At 43.2% G+C, this 23,218-nt stretch overlaps 1 protein-coding gene across 2 annotated transcripts in view; it reads right to left on the bottom strand.

Annotated features, from left to right (window-relative positions):
* TTYH3 (tweety family member 3) overlaps positions 1-23,218 on the bottom strand; it is a 90,541-nt gene that overhangs the window by 11,319 nt on the left and 56,004 nt on the right. The window contains exons 4-14 of one of the 2 annotated variants that reach the window (XM_067550842.1): positions 22,716-22,936; positions 21,726-21,821; positions 17,761-17,833; positions 17,291-17,366; positions 9,278-9,333; positions 7,791-7,883; positions 7,573-7,665; positions 6,632-6,768; positions 3,835-4,011; positions 2,751-2,826; positions 581-682 (exon numbers count right to left, since the gene is read on the bottom strand). In XM_067550842.1, the coding sequence (XP_067406943.1) occupies positions 602-682; positions 2,751-2,826; positions 3,835-4,011; positions 6,632-6,768; positions 7,573-7,665; positions 7,791-7,883; positions 9,278-9,333; positions 17,291-17,366; positions 17,761-17,833; positions 21,726-21,821; positions 22,716-22,936 (1,179 nt within the window). In that variant the 3' untranslated portion in view covers positions 581-601. Of the gene's footprint in view, positions 1-580; positions 683-2,750; positions 2,827-3,834; positions 4,012-6,631; positions 6,769-7,572; positions 7,666-7,790; positions 7,884-9,277; positions 9,334-17,290; positions 17,367-17,760; positions 17,834-21,725; positions 21,822-22,715; positions 22,937-23,218 lie in introns of those variants that run through there. The other variant, XM_067550843.1, reaches the window with a different exon arrangement.

Below are 23,218 nucleotides of genomic sequence, written 5' to 3'. Positions count from 1 at the left end.
TGTGTTTGGTTTTAAGATTCTATGGCAGAATTTAATGTAAGTAGCAGAAAAGTCACTGGTTTCTAGCACATGCCATTATATCAGTCAGCAAAGGAGTAGTGTAAGGGCGCAAGGGAAGCCAAAGGTGGTAACCAACAGCCAGTCCTTATTAAAGTGACAGCTTTATTGATTCCTATTACTGTTTGCAACGGGATATTAAGGATGGGGGTAATTCTACCTTGTGCTTACAGTGTGGAACACTTTTGGTTTGGGCACTCACTGGTGCCTGATGTGGAGATTGTCCTTCAACTTGGTATCTGGGGGGTTAAAGCAGCAGTGACTTTGGCTCCACTCTGAGGTGTGGATCTCTGGCTGCCACAACGCACACAAAGAGCCTCGCCAAGGTGAAATGTTGATATTGCTCCTTTAATCAGCACTAGGGCAACCCTGGTTAGCTTCAACCCTTGGCAGGAGGGAATGGGGGAGGTGCAGGGGGAAGAAATGTGTAGAAATAAGGCGCTGGCTTGGGGTAAATAGTGCAGGGATGGAGGGTTGGGTGGGAGTGAGGAGGGGTTGAGCGAGAAGGACCTTATTTCAGTACCTGTTCCATTTGCGGGCGCGGTTACCAGTACGTCCGTGCACTGTCCGAGGGCTTAAACTGCCAGCTCATATGGCTGCTACTGTCCATGGCAGCCAAATACAACTGTGATGACGCAGGAGAGAGAGAGAAAAAGAGAGTGCAGCCTCAACGTGCATGAAAAACACAGTGCAAGCAAGTGACACGCTGTGGTGTGCGCCAGTGACAGGGAGGGCTCTACCACCCTACGGGAATAGCCCTGGGGCAAGAAGGAGAACGATGAAAGGAATGGCTGGGGGAAAAGAACAGACAATGCAGTGGATGATTAGCTCTTTTAGATCATATTGTCTTGGTTTGATTTTCACAATCTGTTCCAACAATCAAAGCAGAGCAGGATACATCAGTCCTGGCCATGCACTGTTTCTTTACTCTGCTTGGGTGGCTCCTTTTTAGAGATCTTTTATTTCCCCCCCGGGGAATATGAACACTGACTTTTTTCTGTGCATCCCCACACCGCAGGGACCGTTTGCTGACTAAATAGGTTCAACCTTTCCTTTCATTCCTGAAATAGCCACAACTGCTTAGTACAGAGCTTTGCTGACACACTCTGGAGGATCCTCTCTGCCTGGCCTGAGTAGGTGGCAGGCAGGAAGGGATCCATTCCCTCCCCCCCAATCCAAATGGTGCGTGAGCACCCTTTGTACATTCCAGATAGGGGAAAAAGAACTGACTTTTTCCCTTGGGAAGCCCCATTTCCTCTTCTGCTTGGGTGGAGTTCCCTTCAACTTGTGGTCCAGTGAGGGAAGCTGGGATACCCTCTCCATCCCACCTCCCACACCTAGATGTCATGTTCCCCACAGCCTCTCTCTGGCTGCCCCAAGTGAAATTCCTTTGAAAAACCCTTACCAGCATCTCTCCTCAGAAACACCAAGATTTAGCTCCACATTCAGGGTCATTAATGCAACCAGCTACTGAAGACTCAGGGAATCCTCTCATCATGGCTACAACTCCTGAAGGAAGAAGCCTCCTTTTTCTGAGGCGGAAGAGCTATGCAGTGGGAAATGCTCTGGGGCCCTGCCTCCGAGGAATAGGATGAACAGGTCTGTGCAATGTTAAAGGGACAGTGCATTTGCTGCAACAGAGAATTCCAGCAGTGCAGCAGTTTTTGACACTGCACTGAAAACTGCGGCCGACCTTTCTCTGGCGCCAGCCCCACTGCAGAGAGCAGATCACGTGCTGAACGTCAGGGACCTGGAACAAGGTTTTTTTCATTCTAAGCAAGCTTCAAGAAGTCTGGCCAGTCTATGACAAGTATCAAAGTAAGCATTGGCTTTCCTGCTTTCTAAATCTAGAAGAGGCAGAAGTGGCAGAGTGTCTTTTGTTGCATGAAGGTCCTCCTCAGTGACAGTGGGCTTTCGTTACTATAAGTGGTGATGGCCTAGTTATTAAGTATGCTAGACTGCATCCCCAAGAACAGATAGCAGGTTGGTTAGTTAGCATTCTGATGGCCCATGCCAAAAGGTGCTATGGCGGTAATGAGAGTTACAGCATCTGCAGAAAGAGGTGAAGACTCATCTAATTTTTTTAAATGCATAAATAAAAATCTGCATTTTACTCGATAGACTAAAATGGCTTCAAGGCCACACCAAGCTCCTGATTATCAAAGAACCTTCCATGAAAGATTTTTTTTTTCTCCATAGGAAATTAGATACAAAAAAATAGGAATTCAAAAGTCGTGAAATGAAAATAAAACCCTTCAAAAACCACAGACTTCATCCTCTGGTTTTCACCGAGCAAGTTAAGGAGAGATGTTCAGCAGTACCTTTGAATTACTAGTTCAGCAATTTAGTTTTCAAACTTAAGGACCAACCCCGCAAACAGTTAGGAACTGCGCGCCAGAGTCATCTCACTGAAGTCACACACCAGTTACTTGCAAGATTAGGTGTTGGCAGGATGGGCCCAGAGCACTATTTCATTTGATCTTTTTCATACATACGTGCCTCAAGTACTGGGCTTTTACTCCCAATGGAAGCTTAGACATGGCTTGTCTGGTAAGCTTTCCACCATCTATGGACCAGATCTTCTGCCTTGAGCTGCACAATCAGCTCCTCCGAAGTGCATCGGAGTGCATATCCCCAAAGCAGAAGTTGGCCTCAGATGTTAAAGCAGACAGAAGCAATAAAGATAGACTTACTGAGGGAGGTGGAGACTCCCGGCCAATCAGAGGGGTGTTCTCACAGCGGGGGTTCTGGAAGTTTGCATTCTGGCTCCTATGAAAGGGGAAAGGGAAATATACATGGTGATAGAAAGACACATGGCATATTCTCCAGAATAGGGACTTTGGAACTGACACAGGATAACCAACATTGCACGGCACTACCACCTTCCACAGACGCTCTCTGGGAGTATCATAATTTCATTTCCTGGAATGCTTTTCCTACATGGATCATTGCTGCCTTGATCAACGTGACACTAACATGGGTGTCTGTCCATCTCAGAACAGGCTCATTATATTCCATTTACCAAAGCAGCCATCTCAGAGAGCATCTGTGGTGCTCTACATAAAGAGTTAAATAAAACCAGCCTCCCTGCCCAAGAATTAACAGCCACAATAAATACAGGAGGAAAAAAAAGTTGGTGAGGAAGGAGGATGAAATAGAAGAATCAATCTAACACATACAGACAGGCCTTGCAGACAGATTATGACATGCACAGGGAAGGATCTCTGTAGAAGGATACCTAAACTCAGATTGCCCTGCCTGAACTAGGTGGATCTGGAAAGCAAATACTGTTGACCTCAGCTACCTTGGAAGGACAATCTAAAGCTGCTGTCATGTGGCTCTCAACTACTTGGGAGGCTTAAAACTTCTCTTGCAAAGCAATTACTTCTGAACAGACCTGCCAATTCTGCCTTCATAATGTGAGCGAGACTGGTGACACTTAACTCCATCTCGTCCATAGGCAACATTCCAAATTCTTTAAACACAAGGCAACTCAATATTTTCTAGTTATCTACCTAGTTTAGTTATTTCTATAGCATCATTGGCAAGTCTTTCCAAGTCAAAAGATCACTAAGATCAAGGGATATAAACAGAACCTTTCACCACTCCTCCCCTCAGGATCATCACCCTGCTGTTAGTGAGCTTGTTCATTTTCCAGTGCAGCTATTGCAGGAAATGCTCTTTGGCTATCCTATGCAACGGACACCTGCAACTAAAGTAAGGTGAAGCAGTTTGGACAGAGATAGCTGCAACATGGCTCCTCTCCTGGCTACTCACATGTACTCCGTGACTGGAGCGTTGCTGACTGTGTGTGCTGCTGCTGGAATGCTTGTCTCACTGCCATAGCTACTCCCACAGCTGTAGAGACTGGGCATGTGCACCCTGTATAGATTATCATGGGTTTGTCTGTTCCCTGGAGCAGCAGATTCCTCCTCCCCATCATCATCCGAGCTCCTGTAAGAAAGAAAGTTTCTCCCAATATCCTAGAATTGTTACATTAGTGGAGCCTACATGAAACTAGAGCACACAGTAATCTCAGTAACCTTCTAAACCTCCTCCATACAACCCCCTTAACAGCTAGTCAGTATGTGCCTCAATATGGTAGCACAGATACAGCCCCCATCAAGCACGTCCTCCCCTACCACCAGAGTGACTCAGACCTCCCACAAAGACCATCTGGACTTTCTCAGACTGCAACATCTTCCACGGTATCCCAAAGTCCTTTCCACTGGGTTTGGCAGATAATGCAAGTCAGCAGCTACCCCAACCATATCAACTGGAGTGTGGACACACCCAAGAACACCCAGAGCTCATTTAAGAGGGCACTGGTTGTAGTATGAACCTTATAACAGATCTCCTTCATACACCATACTGAAGTCACACTTTGCTGTGTACGTCTATTTCTCATACTGATTTCCAGAGATCTTCCATGTTACATACCATAAGAGAAGGTTGATTCTGCAATCGTTTTATACCATGAACTCCCACTGAAGACAATGAACTCTGTTCCGAGTGTCTACAGAAGAGGACCCTTTCTATATCAGTGTGTAACATGACACACTTTTGGAAGTCAGTGGTAGTAGGGCTCAACTACTGTGGGATTAAGGCATCTTTGCCTAGGCTATTCCTTCCCATCCTAAAGAACAGGGCCCTTCCTACCTTACACACCTGATTCTGATGTATTTGTTTGGACTACTGTTGTTTTGGGGTCAAGGTTTATACCTATACCTTTGGAGTTACAGAAATTAAATCTCATCCCACACTTTTTGTAGGAATAGAAGGATTGATTTTTATTAGAAACATGAAGTTTATGAACGAGTTAGTTCTTAGAACTTGATGTACAGTTTTCCTTTGAAAAAAGTGACTATGTACCAATAGATGTACCCAACAGATCTTCCCTTTGTTACATCTGCTGATTTCACAAATATATATTTTTGCTATTTTTACTCTTACTCCTATGTCCTGCAGAGCCAGCCAGCTACAAGACAAGCATCTGAATTCTATTCCATCAACAAAAGTGGCCCTGTAACTGGAACACTCTGTTCCATCTGTGCAAACCCACTGAAAATAGAGATTAGAAGTGTTTTGCCTCCAGAATCTTCATCCAACCACTTTAAATAAACCAACCACTTTAAAACTCAGAACCCAGATTGAGTTTGCAGTTGGGAGAAAAGGTGGGTTTTGGTTTTTTTTGGTTAGCAGGACACATTTACTATGGAATCAACAAGAAACAGTCACTTCTCTGACTACTGCTACACACCAAACCTTTAGCTGAAGGCCACGTGGTGGTCAAGCAGACTACAACACAAGGAAGAAATAGACTAGTAAATCTTGCACCTATCCCACCTTCAGAACTATTCTATACTGACTGACCTACGATTCCAGAGAACCCTGGAAATCTGCCGCCTTATCCGCTGAGCAGGCTGAACCCAACATACCTAGTTTTTCCCTGAAGTATTCCTGAGTCAATTTGATTCCTCTCCCCTCCCTGCCATTTAGTCCCACCCCTATCCAAAAGATCTAAATCAGGAGCAGACAGCATGCACCTTCTGAGAGGCTTTGATGGAGTGATATTTTATCAGTAAGAGAAGCCACTCCCTGAAATGGGTGCAGAGAGTACAGGTCCTAGCTTGATATGCAGACCTGATGTTTGCTGCTGCACATGGAAAGAGCATCAAAACCTCCAGTTGTTTTCTGAAGAGAGCTAGATTGATAGATTGCTCAAGGGCTTTTTTGTAGGAAGGGCAGCCCTCGCCACCCGAGGAAGCATTCCTAGCGCATTTGAGTGCCTCCAGTTCTATACACAGAGCCAAGACATTGTTAAAGTCACCTAAATCATATTTAGAACCTAAGAAGAATGTTTGCTGAACACCACAGGATACTTCTCAACAGACAATGAAAAGCCAATGCAACATGCTGTGCAGCAATCAATGCAACAACTGGCCCCATGACAGAAGCCAATAAATCCTGGTCTGGCCTTTAGTTACTACCACTATATATCTATCAGAAATAGAAACAGGTCTCTAATCCTTTTAGTGCCACAAAATAATAGATGCACTTTTTATTTGGTCATCTGATTACAGCTGGGGCCATTGCCATGCAGTTAAGTCCCACTGACTTCAGTGGAATTGAGGGAATAGACTGATCATCCCCTCTTCCAGTCTCTCCCCCAATACGAGGAAAGAAACCCCTCCCACTCCTAATAAATATAATGAAAGACAACAGGTCTCTCATAGGGATAATGTACAATTCAAGCATTGCAGTCCTCTGCTACCATAATCTCTAATTCAGGATAATAAAACCCTCACGCCGCATACTGTCAAATACGCTCTATGGTGCCTATATACAGAGTTACATTGTAATACGGTTTTGATTTAAACTGACCAAGTTAAGGCTAACAAATCTTCCTCCCTTTGGACCTATGTTTTATAATACCTTACCCCTCATGATCTTGAGTGTGCGCATGGTAAGGAATTCTACATGCTGATGACATAAATCCAACTGCCAGCCTTCATTAGAAAACAGCTCTATAACCCAACAATGTGAGTTGACTGTATCTAATCCCACTGTGTACCTTTTTTGCTGCCAAGTGTGTGGGACGCTGCACACAATGGAACTGAACATAAGAGCTGTGACAAAGGAGAATAGAACCAGGTAAATGAGCCCTTCCACTCCATCGTAGCAGAAGCCTGTCAGAGCCTGGACGTAATCCTGAAGGGAGAAATTAAACAAAGCCTCTTGTTCACCATAAAAAACAATACTGCAATTTCTGTATTCCAAAATCCATCACCTGGATTCAGAGGCTCACTGCTTAAAAACCATTGAGCCATTTTCCAAAATGTACTTTTTTGGTTTCATTGGGCTCAGGGCTTGTTTTTAAAAGCTAACCAACCCCTTTTGTTTTCATGCAGGGCTTCATTTAGGAACACAGAGAGATGTACATTGTATTCTGAGACCTACGTATAAAAAAAAAAAAAAAGGAAGATCAAGATAAGCCTGCCTGTCCCATTCACAATCTCATTATTATTCAGGAAATCAGCAACAGTCAATTTCCAGTTCTGCAGCTCTTCCACCCAGTGCCCCACGGCACCTGTGCACAGATAGACCCGGACAATACATTTATCAGTACATATTGGCAAAGCAGCAATTCGCTCACCAACATGGGGATCTTGCTCCACAGCTGTGAAGCATTATACGTGAAAGGCATCAGACCCAGAGCTGTATGAAGCTTAGAGTTAAGGTCCATGAAGCCTCAGTGCAGCAACCTGCAGAAGCACAAAAGTTCACCAGCAAATTCCCTACACTGATCTGCCAATAAAAAAAAAAGTCAGCCCTAACACAGACTCTCTGCACTCCCTAGAAGTGGAGCAGCAAAACCAGACAAACTGTCTGCTGTACTTTGACATACTAGACAACTTTGTACCCTGACCCTCAAAGAACTCAGCACTCTGGGGCTCTGCATCTGCCCAGACGGAGAATGTTTGTCAGCTCCAGACACAGATCCTCCATACTCACCAAATGCAGACTACGACAGTCTACCAGTGCAGTCAAGTGCTGCAGATTGATCTCGGTGGAATTTAGAATCTCCTGTATCCGAAGGAGATTTTCCTGTAAACAACAAGCTGGATATTAGAACAAAAGGGTTTTGCAAGGGCTGATTTAGGACCTCATATTGAGGGAATACATCTTCTGAAAGCACTGGAGGAACAAAGGATAAGTTCAAAATGTTTTACCTTGGAGGTGGGGTACTCTTTGACGGCTGACCTGAGGAGCTCCAACACATCATCCTGCATTTCCACCAGGGCTTTGTGACTTCCTGACAGCTTCTATTCAAATCAAACATGAACATGGGTCAGTCTTGAGGCGCAAGCCAGGCTATTTGCAAAACAGTTCCCTAGGAACTGCCATTGCCAGGTACTGAGACATCATCCACATGACTGATAACCCAGCATAACTAGCAACATCATGACACTACACATAACCCACCACTTCAAACTCCAATAGCGCTGGATGGAATTCAGTTCAGTCTGTACTTTTTCTGGGCTTTTCAAATATAAATACAGCACATACATACAAATACAGCCAAGGTCAAATTAGTGGGAAAGAAAGTGATGCACCCATGCTCCACCTACAATCCTAAACTCCTCCCACAAACAGCAGCTGGATTTTTCTACTAAAAATGATCAGCAGTGAAATACTTAAAAGCAAGCATTAAGTTTTTTCATTAGGGTGCAGTATTAACACCCCACTAAGATGCACAAGGCAAATTCACATTCTTCAGCAGCATCCTAGGAACAGATCTACAGCACAACCAAAAGTGTACCTGATGACATCACGTGATGTTTTAAGGCTCTTTGTAGCCACACAAGCTAGAAACAAAACACTTATTTTTTAAAAAGTATTTAAATTCTACAGAAACAGAGGGAGCAGCAAAGACATGCCAGTACCAGCTCATTCCAGTCCCTGGATACAGGTGTGGTAAACAAATGACAATGATGCTCAAGGCATAGTATATGAAGGAATGAGCAAGCAACAATACAGCTTACACTTACATAGAGCTACTCATCCCGAGGGATCCCAAAGGGCTTTATAACTTACACACAGGGGAATGACTTCCTCCTCCACTGAAATGCAGCCACTTCTGGAGTGGAATCTTGCAGTTCAACAGTATAAAGCTACACTACCGAACAAGAAGTGAAGGGTGGTACCCAACAGAGATTGCAGGGAGATTTCAAGCAGGCCGAATGTAATTACCCAAACTACATTTTATCTGGCACGCCAAGATTAACATCTCTGCTCTTAGGAAAAGTGCCATGTAACAAACAATGACGAGTGAAACTATGGTCCTGACCACATCTCATCTGGACAGTGGCACCTCCAACAACACTATACCTGACCTAAGAAATGAGAGCCTCTTACTGCACCAACACCGCTTCTCACAGCACCTGGAAGGCTTCCTATTCAAGTACTGACCAAATCCAACCCTGCTTCACTTGCGAGAGCTAAAGAGATCACAGCTGGAGACGGCACAGCTACAGGCCACAAGCTAGATCCACCATTCAGTCTGAAAGCCCTCTCCTTTTACTAAAGAAGAGGGCATCTCAGGTGGGAAAAGCCCTGATGTTTAGATCGAGCTAACTATCTTGTAATCCACTCTAGGACTGATTTATCATTGAAACGCAGCTTGTGGAAACAGAAGGGTGTGAGCTGAGATACTCACCTGCTGAAAGGGGTTTGGATATCCAGCATTACAGGCAAGGTAATAGCGTAGAGTATCTATCAAGACAAAGACAAATAGAAATCAGGCTATGTTCCTTTTCCCCCCCACTTTGAGCCTTTTTATGCCGGCTGCAAGGGAAAATTTAGTTCTAAGAGCATTAGTAGCAATACGGTGCACGAGAGGCAAAAAGTGTGAGTGGAACCACTTCCTCCCTCTTCTGTGTGGTGCTATGGAGCATGGAAGACATTGAAGAAGGGAAGCTAGCTACATTCTGGAATAAAGGAAAACCCTGCTAAAAGCTGACACTATTGCATTTTTTTCAATAAAAAGAATGGGACTTTTCCACGTATGCAAGAAAGTGAGCCATAAGGACAAAGCCACCAATGCTGGGCAGAATCAAATCAACTATCATACTCAGTGGCATTCAGACAAGATACTGGGCTGGAGTCTGAGATTTGATTTCTGTGATCTATGTTAGCAGAGAGAGAGTTACACTAACAAGGAAGAGGGAAGAGTGTGTTCACACCTGTACTTCTGCTACATCTGCTGTAAGCACAGCTGCCTGAATACAAATTTGTACACTAGAGAGGGAAGGAGACATCTTTGCAGTCACACTTGAAGGAGCAGCTGGTTTTTAAAACAGTACTCTGTGGAAGAGGGGGAATAGAAGGAGCCTCTCAGTAAAAGAGGATCATTAACTTTCAACTAAGTGGATCAGTTTTATGAATCCAACACTGTCACATAGGTAAGCAGCATCACCTTGAAAGTAAACATCAGCCTGGAAAATGCCTGAGGAAGAAATGGATGTTGGAGCCGCTGAATGGAAAGCCACAAGAGTAAATTAGCGGAGAGTGTGAGACTCATCTCTATCAGTATTTGCACACCATTAAAACCCAGCTTTTAACATGTCCTGTTTCTTTCACACCTCTCCCTCCTTGCTCAGAAAGATGCTTTCTGCACTCCGCCAATAGAGGTCACTGCAGGTTTAACCCACAGGAAAGCTCCTGCTGCAGGGGAGAGTGCCAGGGTCCTGGAAACATTGCCTTTGTTTTCAAGACTCCCCCAATTAACGTTCTTCCTTATAGCATCCCAAACTTCACTGATAAACTTGCCCTGTGCTAAAAGCAGCCTCTGACAAAGTCACACGCAGCCAGCTAACCAGCTAGGAAATACATTTAGCCCTGTACACTGACAGGCCAGCCTGTCAAATGCATAGAAACAGTCCTGATCCTTCTTTTTAAGTTACACCTGATGCCCACTTAGGCCTCTATAATGGCTTACCAGTTTCAGGGATGGAGAAATTAGTACATGCAAGTTATGCATCCAGGATTCCATTAAGCCATCCTTGATGAGGCCACAGAGGGGGATGACTTATGTAAATGACCATTTATTTTTCCACAACTCCCATCCTGTCAAACTCATTTTTAAACTGTTTGCATATCTCAAGTTTCTCTCCAGGATTCATTTTGCCTACCTCCCTTGCTCTTCCCAGAATGGAAGTCAGTTTAGAATAGTCATGCATAAAACAGACCTGCATCCCCCCCAAAATAATAATCAGTGAATTTTGCAGATTTATCTTTTTCTACATATTATGAAGACTCATTGAGCGATAGAAGCAACTTTTCCAACTACTCCTCATTGTGGGGCTCAGAAGGAAGAACAGAGCAAGTAAGAGCCACGTGAGTAAGTGAACAAGTGAGGGGAGCATGCCGGCTCCTACCCTGATTTTGCTGCACTTACCATCAATATTGCATGCACTTTTCATCACGCCTGCATGCACACTGGGACTGAGTGGTACAACACAGCTTGCCAGCTCCTGCATGCTGGCAATGGAACCTGACAGCTGTTATTTATAATTCATTAGACTACTTTGGGACTGCTTCCACCAGCTGCTCCATCTCCCCCCATTGAATTTCCCTCTGGGATGACTTATCTACAGTTCAGACAAGCCATTAAACAGCAATTAGTAAAAACTGGGCAAATAATAGGACAGTGTGTGCTACTGAATGGATCGTATCATGAGTGGACTGTGCGCAGACTGAGCCACATAAGGGACTGCTTATTCCAGGCCTACATTAACAAATATGTTTTCACTCAGGAAAGTTTTATCACACAGTCCATAGTGCCCTCAAGTTGGGGGTAAAAAAAAAAAAAAAAAAAACAGTACAGGTGCTGTTGCATCTTGCAGTAACAAGTTGCACGACTGCCATCCCCCAAATCCAAGAAGCTTCACTTTGCAAAGAGTTCAAAAGCTTCCTGGTTGTATTTTGAGAACTGTGGACACGGCATCAAAGTTTACTGGCTTCCACTCATGTGGTTATTAGTGCTCTTCTCAGAAGTGACTCTTCCTCATCCACCCCAATCTCTGGATCGGGACATCCTAACTACTAGCTCTTGATTTGGTAGGAAGCAGTGCTTCATTTGTAATGAAAGAGGTGCCAGGGCACAAAGCATTTTTTTTTTTTTTTTTTTTTTTTTTTTTTTTAAACTTTCATAACTGATGCAGCAAGCCCAGAGATGCCGGGGCTCAGCCCTGGCACAAATTAAGCACCGGTAGTAAGACATTAGAACCTACTGATGGATCAAGGACTCCTCAGATAAAATGGCTATTTCTAAAACGACAGCCATTTGTCTGGCAAAGATTGCAAGAGTAGATTCTTTACGGCACTGAGCACTGCTCTGCTGCAGGGAAGAAGTGGGGAAAACTGTCAGGAAGCCAGACTTTAAGCTGCAGCTGCCCAGTCCAGCACCCGAGCAAGTTTGAGTACCTGTTCCAAACTATGCCACTTGCATAAGGTCCCTAAATCACCCTCCAGCAGCCAAGGACAGACACTGAAGTTCTCTGCTTGTCACACCCTTTTCCCTTCCCCCCTCAGAAATCCCTTATGCTGGCAATGGTTTAGCACATGGGTGGCTGATGTGGAAGGTGGCTACATCACCTCTGCTGGATTTATGCTGGTGTTGAGCTGGGTTAAACCTTGTTATAGGTTGAAACTGAGGTGTGAACACGTCCTTCATTTAAGATTGCTGTAAGGGACAGCTAAAGGTCCACACCTAAAACAAGGCCTAATGAAGTCTGCCCACAAACTAGCCACATGGGGATAGAGGGTTCCACTGGTTGAAAGACACTTGAGCACATAAACTGAGAAATTGCTCCTTTTGTTCTTGGTTTCTCCTGCTTTCAGGGAAGCAGGACTTTGTGTCAAAGAAAATATCAGATTCGATCATCAGTTTTTACACCCGGCTGGAACAGCCCCAGACCTTGGGTCCAAAAGGGGTAACTCTGACAAAGCTTTCATACACAAGGCAAATTCTCCACTGACATCTGTCCAGAATACGGCCCTCCAATTACATTAACTACCATAAACATATCGATGGCAACTTCATCTGCTCTCAAAAATCATTTTCCACCCGTTCCAGGGGAGGTCAAGTTTAGGAGGTCTTTTTTTTAAAATCCTTTCAGCCTAAAATACTACAGGCCAAGATTGGAGTTGTTTTTTGAAACTGGGCTTTAAGCTGTCTCCAAGAGAAGGGTTCATATTCCCAGTTGCCTGTGCCCGCTACTGCTAGGGCAATCCTCCTGACCCACTTTCTATGGGAAAAGGGAGTTAAAGAGCAGAAATAAGCCAACAGAACAGTTTGATAAAAGCATCAATTTGAAATCCTCCTGCAAGTTTGTTTTTCCTAGAAAGGGAAGTGTAATAGGCTACCAGCAATAAAGTCAGTTTCATCTGCTAGAATCCACTTCTCACTTCTGCATACATGGAAGCCTTACAGTTCATAATTTTATAATGTGATGGCATTGAAGCCCAGCAGAATTGCAATATGGTCTGTGAGTATGTGTCTTAAAAGCAGAGGGAATCATGTGTGCTAGGGATGGCTAGAGAGCAAGCAGCGCAGGCTGTTTACAAAGGTCACTGATTTTTATTTTATTTGTTTTAAAAAAAATAAAGTCAGGACTTGCCTAACTGGCTTGCCATAAACCTGTAACTCTTCAGCCATTCCTCACATTTACCCGACTGGTCTTCACCACTTGCATTTCACATACTGTGCTCAGAAGATGGTGTTTAGTTATTGGGATCTGGGGAAGTAATTCGAATGGGAGAAAAGCAGCATTCTTCCCAGGGTATCCATACTGCCCGAGCGGTATTGTCCCGTTCCCACTCAGAACTAGGGATTCACAGGAAAGGGAAATTTTGGCAGTATTTATATACAGCTTTCAAATAGAATATTTCTAGTTTCAAACTCATGCAGGTGAAAAAAAAAAAAAAAAAAAAGGAGCAAGCAGAAGTTTGACTTTTGATTAGAATAGACTAAGTTAAACATCAGCCAATCTGATTGCTGTTGGATTTGCCCTTAAAAAGCTTAAGCTATTTAGCAAGTCAACAAAATCACAAAGTAGAATCTGGGTTCAAAACTTGGTGAATTTAGTATCCTTGAAAAAATACCAAATTGATAGCTCTGAAGACTCAACTCTGTCTATGAGCCCATACAAACACCAGTAGTAGCAGCACAGACGACCGCACCTCCTAAGCATGTGCCTCAACCCTGACCCGGAGCAATTATCTCTAGATATGAGAGAAGGGTTTAGTCTCCAGGGTCCATTCAGTCTAGTTTCTGTGCTGAGATTGTCAATAAGAGGCCAGCTAGGATGGTGATTTTTGCGACATGATCATATCCCCTGGTAACTGATGAAGGCCAAATTCACTTCACATTGACCACTGAACAGCCTGACATTAACAGCTTTCAGCCACTACCAGGCTTGACTGGATTTGAGGTGAAAAGCTCTATTTCCCCATCTCCTCAGCTGTGCAGTCCCTCAGATAAGCCGGTCCAATGCAGCATACCCGTAAGAGGTAATCTGCAGAGAAAAGTCTTTTTGGCTAAACAGATTACACCTTTTTATTTAATTTGATCAAATAAATCATTTGGTAATAAAATATCAGAGAAAGTGAATGAGGCTAGAAGATGGCCTCCTGCTTTAAAAACAAAAACACACTGGCTGCACCTTGGCTTTTTACTAAAAGCAAGAGGTGATTATCCAGTCAGTGTTCAACTCCAGTGACTCTCGCTCAATTAATAAATACCAGATGAGCCAGACACACACGCTAGCCTCACACAAAACAGTTTAAGTTTCTCTCCTCTAAGAATTCTGGTCCATTTTTTGCAGCAGTAAATAAACAGAGTCCTCTCTTTAGCTCAAGAGTGGTGACAATAGTGATGCACTTAATTAGATTATTTCTAGTGCCATTAGTTCTGCTTCGATCTGAAAACGGACGAAAATACTAACCCATAACCAGTTTTAGTCCTGCTGCCCAGCTTCGCCAGGAAAATGCCCTCTTGTCCTAAAGAGCTTTTGTAATTTACAGACAAAAATTACTGTATCAAATGAATGAATCTGGGCCACACAGCTACGTGGGAAACGTTGGACTGACTGCCAGTTCAGCAGGGCTAAGATGCAGCCTTCTTAGCCTTCTGACTAAAGGAAAAAAGGGGAGGTGACCCCACATTATCAAGACTCTGCTTAAGGTGGATGTGGCACTGACAATTCCAAGAAGGAAGCCCCAATCCAGACATCAGCCAAAGACGGTGTTTCAAGGACAAATGCCTGTAAGGGTGATAAAGCCCACCTGGACCCAGAGCATCCTTGAACAAACCAGCAGGGTAAAAATACTGAAGACGAGTAAACAAAGTAAGGGATATTATGAACTTAACCCTTCTGTTGGAAAGAGATTTACCTAGCACGGTTAGGAGTAATACACAAGACGACGATAGCTGATTAGTACAAAGTAAGCCTCCTGGAAGAAGAGAGAATTTTTTCCTACTTGGGTGTTCTTTGCACTAACGCAACACTGTGTACAGTTGGTTTCACTGTTTTTGTATAGTTAGCCAGTCTCTCCACCATTTGCGGGAGTCTTACATTAAAAAAATCTGACTACCAAAAAAAAAAAAAAAAAAAATCTGGCAAGGGGCTCAGGAGTAGGTATAGCGCCTGCAGTTACCTTCAGATTCTTTTATATGACTAGATTTCTCCCTATTTTGTTGCTAATGTAAAATTGTTTTCTCCAGTAAAGATGTGTTTGACAATTCTTTCAACTATTCTGAATGAATGCACTATGTGTAAGAAAGTGTAACACTTGGAAGTGGAAATCTACGTTAGAGAGGTCAGCACCTCTCATGGAACTTAGGGAGAGGAATTAAACCTTCCATCAAAGTTTGGTATCACAGCGATGCATTACTGCAGTTATGATGCAACAGGTCTTTCATGCCTAGCATTACTAAAACTGTTTTATAGGTCACATTCCTGATATTGTGCTTAAATCCTGCAACAGGCATTTCATGAGTCCAAAAATTCTCAAGACGACAAATACGGATGTCAGTGTCATGCTCACTGCATTGCTTTTACATTTTCTAAGAAAATTACTAGAGGAAAAAAGAAATGGACTAGACTCCTGCTTCAAGCTGATGGTGTGCCTTAAGTTACTGTTTTTAGATGCACCCTTGCTGGTCGCTGAGTGACCTCAGAGATCCCAGCACTGGCCCGCACACCATTATTTTTCTGGCTCAGGTGCACATCACACCCCTGATAATGAGGATACGAGCAACCTGCCTAGCACCCTGGAAATAGGTATAGGGAATAAAGTAGCGGTAACTCATAGGAAGAGACTAAACTTGCATCACTTCAAGTTTAATCTTTTCCTTGTGCTCAGCCATTTCCCTCATGCAGTCCAATGTGATGGAATGCCCAGGAATTAAGCCATTAAGAAAGACCAATTCACTGTTAAAAGGGAGAGGGAGCTCATGAACAAATTAAAATCACCTCCTATGAGCCTGGGCTGATCTTTTAGCGACTCAGTGTAGAACAGGTCACATTGCTAACTATAGCCTCATGGAAGAGAGCTGTAGTTCCTACTCTCTTCAGTGTCCCATTTAGTCAATTCTGCTAGCCTAATGGAGCCTTCACAACTGATATGCTAAACCTATAGTTTGTTGTGCCAGCAGAACAGCTACCCGTTCCATTGAATGGTCTGCTGCCCAACTAAGGAGACAAAGACCTCAAGCAGGAAAACCTGGATTTCAGTGATTAATCATGTATTCTCAGGGAGTTCTGTAGAATTCATTTGGAGGGAGGAATGAGAAGTTCAAAAGGTGACCTATTTTCAATTCTACCTGGCAGAACCCTTATTCTAAAAGCAGAGGAGAATTAAAGACAAGGAAAGCTGTATAAAAATGTTAGCACAGCTTGTAAAACTAGGCTGCAAGCTGGACTATGTTCTATAGAACCCACAAAGTCTTGCAATGAGTCCAACACTTTATGTAAACATCACTTTTGCTAGAGAGCGTGACTATCCAAATGATCAAAATATTTGAAGGAATACTATTTCCATATTTCAGCTTGCAGCCTGGTGTCTTTTGCAAATCCTTTCATACAAGTGGAACAGCTCATAATACAGGCTAAGCACACTAACTGGGATGATTCTGGTATAATAATCAGCAATGTAGTGAACAAAACTGGTGGTTTAAGTGGTCAAAGTTAAACACTGCATTCTGAGGGAAATTCATACTACTCTCTACAACGTTGTGTCTGTTGGACTGCGGAACTGAATATGAGGGGCCCAGTTTACACTCACAACCAGAAGAAATAGAATCTCCTTTAAAAAAAAAAAAAAACCTTGGCTGCCAGGATGTACAAGAACAGCCAAAAGACATCTAAAAACCCTGAATTCAGATTTTCTGAATCCATGGATTTCCATTCACTGCTAAAAAGAATTAATAAGCAGAATGAAAAGAGGAGATGTCACTGAATAAGCCTCCGTCTGCTTGAGAAACAATTCTTTGGGGGAAGTCCTTTAGGATCTTAGCTTTTCAGATCTTTAGCTGTGTATGTTTTTCCCAGCATTTTACCTCAGTTGCTAATATAAGCCTCACACACTAGACCACAAGCGCTACCCCTCAATGCCAGCTTCTGCTACTACATTGCGTATCTCAGCCAGTCACTTTCTTAGTACTTACCAGTACTGAGCACTGCATGATCCTCTACCACTTTAGAAATGTAGGCATCGGGGTTAACACAGAAGTCACTGGATCCCTAGAGAGAGAAGAAAGAAAAAGGAAAGTCAACACCACGACACAAAGATTCAGCCATATCTGTGCCAGGGAATCCTCCATTTGAGGCTTTCATGTTTGGGGATATTCCAAAAAATCAGGTCCCACAAGTCATCCATCTCACCAACCTCCTTCTGGAAACAGCTTCCACATACCATATCACCCAGACTTGGAGCAGAGTGGAGTAGGGATACTAGCTAGCAAACTGCACTATGGAGGTATAGTTTCTGAACCTGTTTCATATGTTATTTACTAGAACATATACTGAAAACCAGAAATTCTATAAAGACAACACAACAAGCACTGGGAGTCGTTTATTCATGTACCCGAGAAATCTGCATTGTAGGGTGTGTGAAGGTTGGATCAGAACCACTTACCACTGCAACCGCCAGCTCCAGACCCAAGGATCCCCAACTGACAATTAGGGCAAGCACCCCTAGAAGACATACCCTGTGGAAGGAAGAAGAAACACAGATGGCTGATGTATTGGCTCCAATCCCAATACCCAAGGTATTGGAATTTAACAAGGTCTTTAACAAGGGTTTCTTGGAGTTCAAAAGCAATAACCAACCAGTTCTCATTTGTGTAACCAGCAATGTGGAAATAAAAGCCAGAACGTCCTGTATGCAAACTGTTTGGAATACAAAAACCTGCATACCAGCATGCACTTCTTACACTAAGAATCCTGAAGCAGTCCACGTCAGCAGTAACCAAAAGGAGTTAATCTAAGAAGTTGTTCAGTGGCCTGTATCACTTGATTGGAAAGCCCCCCACACCTCCTTCCACCCCAGGCCTTAAACCAGTTCTGAGCAGGACACTAACTGACAACCTCAGCAAGGCAGTTAAGGACTGAATGAGCACAGAGATTGGAAGTGGCCCTTAGAAGCACATTGGCAAGGGGATGTTTGTATTCCTGCCATCCATGCTGTTCGTATTCTGCGGGGAGAAGACTGTTGCTTTAAACGTTGCTAATCTGGCATCTCACTGAGACAAGGATGTAAAAGTGTTTGAATTCCCAAAACAGACTGGATACAAACAAGGAAGGTACATCCAGAGTTATACACCAAAGGGCTTGACTGGATTGCACAAAAAGCCCCCATTTTTATTTCTTCATTACTGGTCATGACAGAGAGTGGAAGTAAAGATAGGACGGGGAAGAGACTAGACGACAACTTAGGCTTGGTCTACACTGCCAGTGAATTTCGGTGGCAGTCGATGGGAGAGAGACAAGCTACGTAGAGTGGCTTCCGTATCTCCCGTCGACTCCCTAACTTCTTACAGCGCAGCATAGTGGGGACGCCGCAGACTGGAAATGCCCTCCGGTTGACGCAATGTTACCTTTTTGTGGGGGTGGATTAACGCCATCGACTTCCAGATCGATTGAGCGGGTCTCCACAGCCGCTCAATCGATCCCGCAGAATCGATCCAGCGGTGCCAACAGTGCCGCCGTCAATGTAGACATACCTTACCTGGAAAGTTACTCTGTCTTTTAGATCACCCTCTGCTCACACCCAGCTCTTTTATTAGACTTCCAAATCCTCCTCTGATCTATCTAGGCATTGCGCCCTTCACCTAAGTTACCTAGTCAGACCCTTTTGCAGCACCACAGGTTTCCAAACAGCAGTAGGAAGACACGACTAATAGTCAACAAGACCTTTTGATCTGAATCGAGAAAATCCCAATAAAGTTTCTGAAATAAATTGGGCTGTCAGCATTCAGACACAACGGGGCAGGTTTTCAGCATAGTGCCTGTGGATGGCAGTGTGCAAGTCCCCCCAGGGGGATCTCCATCACAGCCTGTCAGTTCCTAGTCTTCCTGGTGTCAAGTGCCCAATGCACAGCAATCAGCTCACAGTTCAATAGATTGTTGCAGCTGTTACACCCTAAATTCAGATTCCTTGGCCAGAAGGAACCAGTGGGATCATCCAGTCTGATCTCCTGTATAACACAGGCCCTAGAACTTCTCCAAAACAAATTGCTCTTGAACTAGAGCATATCTTTTTATAAAAACATCCAACCTTGATTTTAAACTTGTCAGTGATGAAGACTCCAGCAGGATCCTTGGTAATTGTGCCAATGGCTAATTACTTTCACTGTTAAAAGTTTACACCTTGTTTCCAAACTGATTTTGTCTAGCTTCAACTTCCAGCGACTGGATCATGTCATGCCTCTCTCTGCTAGACTGAAGAGCCCATTATCAAATATTTGTTCCCCACATAGGGGTGAATAGATTGCGCTCCTCAAGTCTATCATTATAAGGCATATTGTATAATCCTCTAGCAGGAGATGCTGTCACACCTCCAAAAAACAACCCGTTAATACACCCCAATTTAAGAGAAACCCAGACTCCCAGCCAGTGTGCTCCATCTTTTGGGCCAGAATGAACTAGTTGAAATATCAGAGCAGAATGATTACATTCCAATAGCTGGAGGAGGAAGAGCAGCCAATATACATTACAGTACCATTATAATCTGGGGAAGAGGGGGGTAAAGAGGATAGGTGGCATTAATATTCATAAACTAGTCTACCAGTTAACCCAAATTCCAAAATCCAGGCCTTTGGGATTAATACAGTGAGCATACAAGATGTTTGAGTAAGATGGTTGTTTCATAAAAAAAAAAGGGGGGGGGGGAGGAACTGTTCATGATTTTGGAATATAATTTACATTTTGACATTCAATTGCATATTTTGTTAATGTAAATTTAAATACCAAAGTGCATGAGGATCAGCTGAGTAATAAACCAGAGAAGGGCTTTATTAGTTTATTGTACTGAAAGCAGATACTCAGTAATTTACATTAATGGCTAGAAAAGCCACCATAGTTTATTGCATTTTGCAATTTATCAAATCATAACAAAAATGTCAAGGGAATGGAATAAAAAAAAATCCCATTTTAAAAAAAAAGTTTTGCTTTAAATTTATTTTGCATTATATTAGTATCTGGTGTATTTCACAGAACAAATGAAGGCTCAGCAATACACAACCTCAGCACAGTACTCTGCTATTCAGTCTTGACAGTCTTGCTCCACTTCTCTGCAGAGTGGTTATGAAAGTTATCCGATTTGTACATTAGCAAGATTCTGCTGTATTGTGACATATGGATAATGTGGTTTTGTACACTTCAGCTGAACAGGGCAATCAGTTCAATACGGAGCATTTGGTGTTTTGCTTTAAAATGAAGATGGTCGGGTTAGTAACCAACCATTTGGCTAGAAGATCTACAGCTGGCATTTCATCACCTTGCTTGGCTGTAGAACATGGGTTCCTTATTCTCTGAACTTCCTTTGGGGGAATGCCTTAATTTGAAACTCTGGCTAATAAAGAACATGTTTCTAATTTAAACTGGACTTACCATCTGTACATACATTTGGAATTTTGTCCCTTATAACCTACCAGGTATGTAATAATCTAGCAGGTAACTAAAGGCTGAATATACATTGTAATTACCACCATGCTAGGGCATTGTAATAAAAATGGCCAAGGGACCACCCTAGTATCAAATTTTCATGATTTTTGTAATACAGTGTGGTCTTAGCCAAATATGCAAGATGAAAACAAATGTCAAAAGATGGCCAGGGGAATATTGTTTTATTTTAACACAATGCCCCAGCATGGAGGAAGTATATGCAATGTACAGGTGAATAAAATTAATGCCCATGACTAGTTCTACTCTGTGACAATACAAAACTCCTGCTTCACAGCAGGGTCAGTGGCCTTCACCATTTTGCAGAGTTTCATGTCTGTTGAAACAGCACAGCCAAGGCCAGAGGAAAGAATACAATACAATCAGGCAGACTACCAGGTGTTGTTAAGGTGCAAGGCTGGAGACTGCAAGCACAGTATTATTCATCAGGTTTAAACCCCTCACCCCCCACTGGAGCATCAATGGATTCTTCTTTTTAAAACACCATTTTAATCTCAAGAGAAGGTTCTTCCATTGGGGTGACAGTTCCATGCATCATGGCTTTCCAGCAATGGGTAAGTGAGCCAGAGAGAGGTTACCAATGCTAACTATTGAAAGAGAGGCACTCTCAGGAATAAGTTCCTTGTCTTTTTTACTCTAAAGCAAGATGTTAAACAGATACAATAGAGTTCTTCTGCCAAAAAAAAGTAATTTTTTTGTGAACATATCCCAGCTGATGTCCTAATCCTATCAGTTTAGAGAGGCTCTACAGGGCATTGCTCTCCTAAGTGGTAAACAGGTGATCAGCCATCCACCACACTCTACAAATACTACTCAGCAGCACAGGAAAGGATCTGATGGCAACCTGAAGGACTCAACATGCTGGTGTTAATCCTCTGCCTGCCTTTCCTCAAGCACTGTCCCTATGTCAGGACTTACCCCAAAAGAATGGCCTTGGAATTTCTAATTAATCCAAAGAGCACCAGCAAACAGATCAGGACATGGAATAGAAGTAGGCCCAGGTATCCCAGCCACCTGCAATAAATGGAAACACAGATGATCTGAAGACAAAAATTAGTGTCTAGAGAATAGATGAGCATGCCTTGAGAGAAAAACTTGGGCCTCTCCCACCATTCAAGCCTAGCAAATAAAATTCACTAATGAACTGCACAGCTCAGATCACATGACTAGTCTATAGCGTCCTCAGCTGGCTAGCTCTGGAACACAGGCATGAGAAAGTGTTTGTAAGTGACCAAAGCATTAAGCTGTTCAGGAACATGCAACAAATTTTAATGTGACTGATCTGTGCAGATGGACACTACGTAGAAAGAACAAAATACACCAACAGTCCAGGCAGACATTACAGATCAAATTAAAGTAGTAAAAGAATAATAAAAGCACTTCAGGACAGAGGAGACTCCTGAAGTAGCCTCTGAGCACAGAGTGTACTGTACCTATTCACTGCTCTTATAAATAGCGATGGTCAGTTCTGTACCTCTCCAGGGGCTATGAGGTAACAAGGTATCTATATCCTGAATGCATTATACAGTGTGTGGCAGGCCTTCATCTATAGAACATCCAGATGAGACAGCCAAGTAAAAAGGCTCACCCCATGCCAGCACCAGAGAGAGAGTGTGAGCAGCACAACTTAATGGACTTTGCCTATTCAAAGTAACACATCTGCTGATTAAATCAAGTCACATCTGTTCTGATATGTTTTTACCAAGGCTCAGCACACTTTTGCTCAGGGAAACAATCCCAATGAAGACAGGCCTGGAATACCTGCTGGTGTATAACAAATTTATAGATCAGATCAACTAGCAGGAAAACCTTCACAGGTTGATCTGACCTGAAAGACATGATGGATGCTACAGCTTAAACACAATATATGGATGTCACATCAACGGTTCAGGCCAACATGTTGCCCACCTGTACCAGTCATATAAATCAATCTGAACAGCCAGTTCCTCTAATGACAGTTCCTCATTCTTCCAGAAAGGGATCTCTGTTGTTTGCCTGACCAAATCATCCAAGAGGCCCTGGAGTTTCTGGATGACGTGCAGGTAATCTGTCTGCTTCATGAACACCTCCTCAAGAGTCAACAAGTTCGACTCCACTGTTTGGTTCAGGGCCACTGCAGTATCCAACACCTGTGGATCAAACAGAAGGAATGAGAGAAAGGAGAAAAAAAAACAAAAAAAACCCCACACATTTACAAGAGTCTGCCAGTCTAGGAGGAAGAGCAGGGAGGGCGGAGATAGGGATTATCACTGCCAACAAGTGAGGGACAATTTCCAGATTTGACTGTGGGAGTATTTACCTTTCACAGGTAACTTACAATGAGAAAGTCATAGCTTCCGATTCATTTGGCACTGAAGATGGAGATAATCACCCCCAAGAACCACCACAGATCTTGAAAAGATTCACCAGGG

Source organism: Emydura macquarii, unplaced genomic scaffold, assembly GCF_026122565.2.
Source record: "Emydura macquarii macquarii isolate MOO-44397 ecotype Brisbane River unplaced genomic scaffold, CSIRO-AGI_Emac_v2 contig_1348, whole genome shotgun sequence".
In the NCBI taxonomy this organism is placed as follows: domain Eukaryota; kingdom Metazoa; phylum Chordata; order Testudines; family Chelidae; genus Emydura; species Emydura macquarii.
This window is presented reverse-complemented; position numbering and strand designations above follow the sequence as displayed.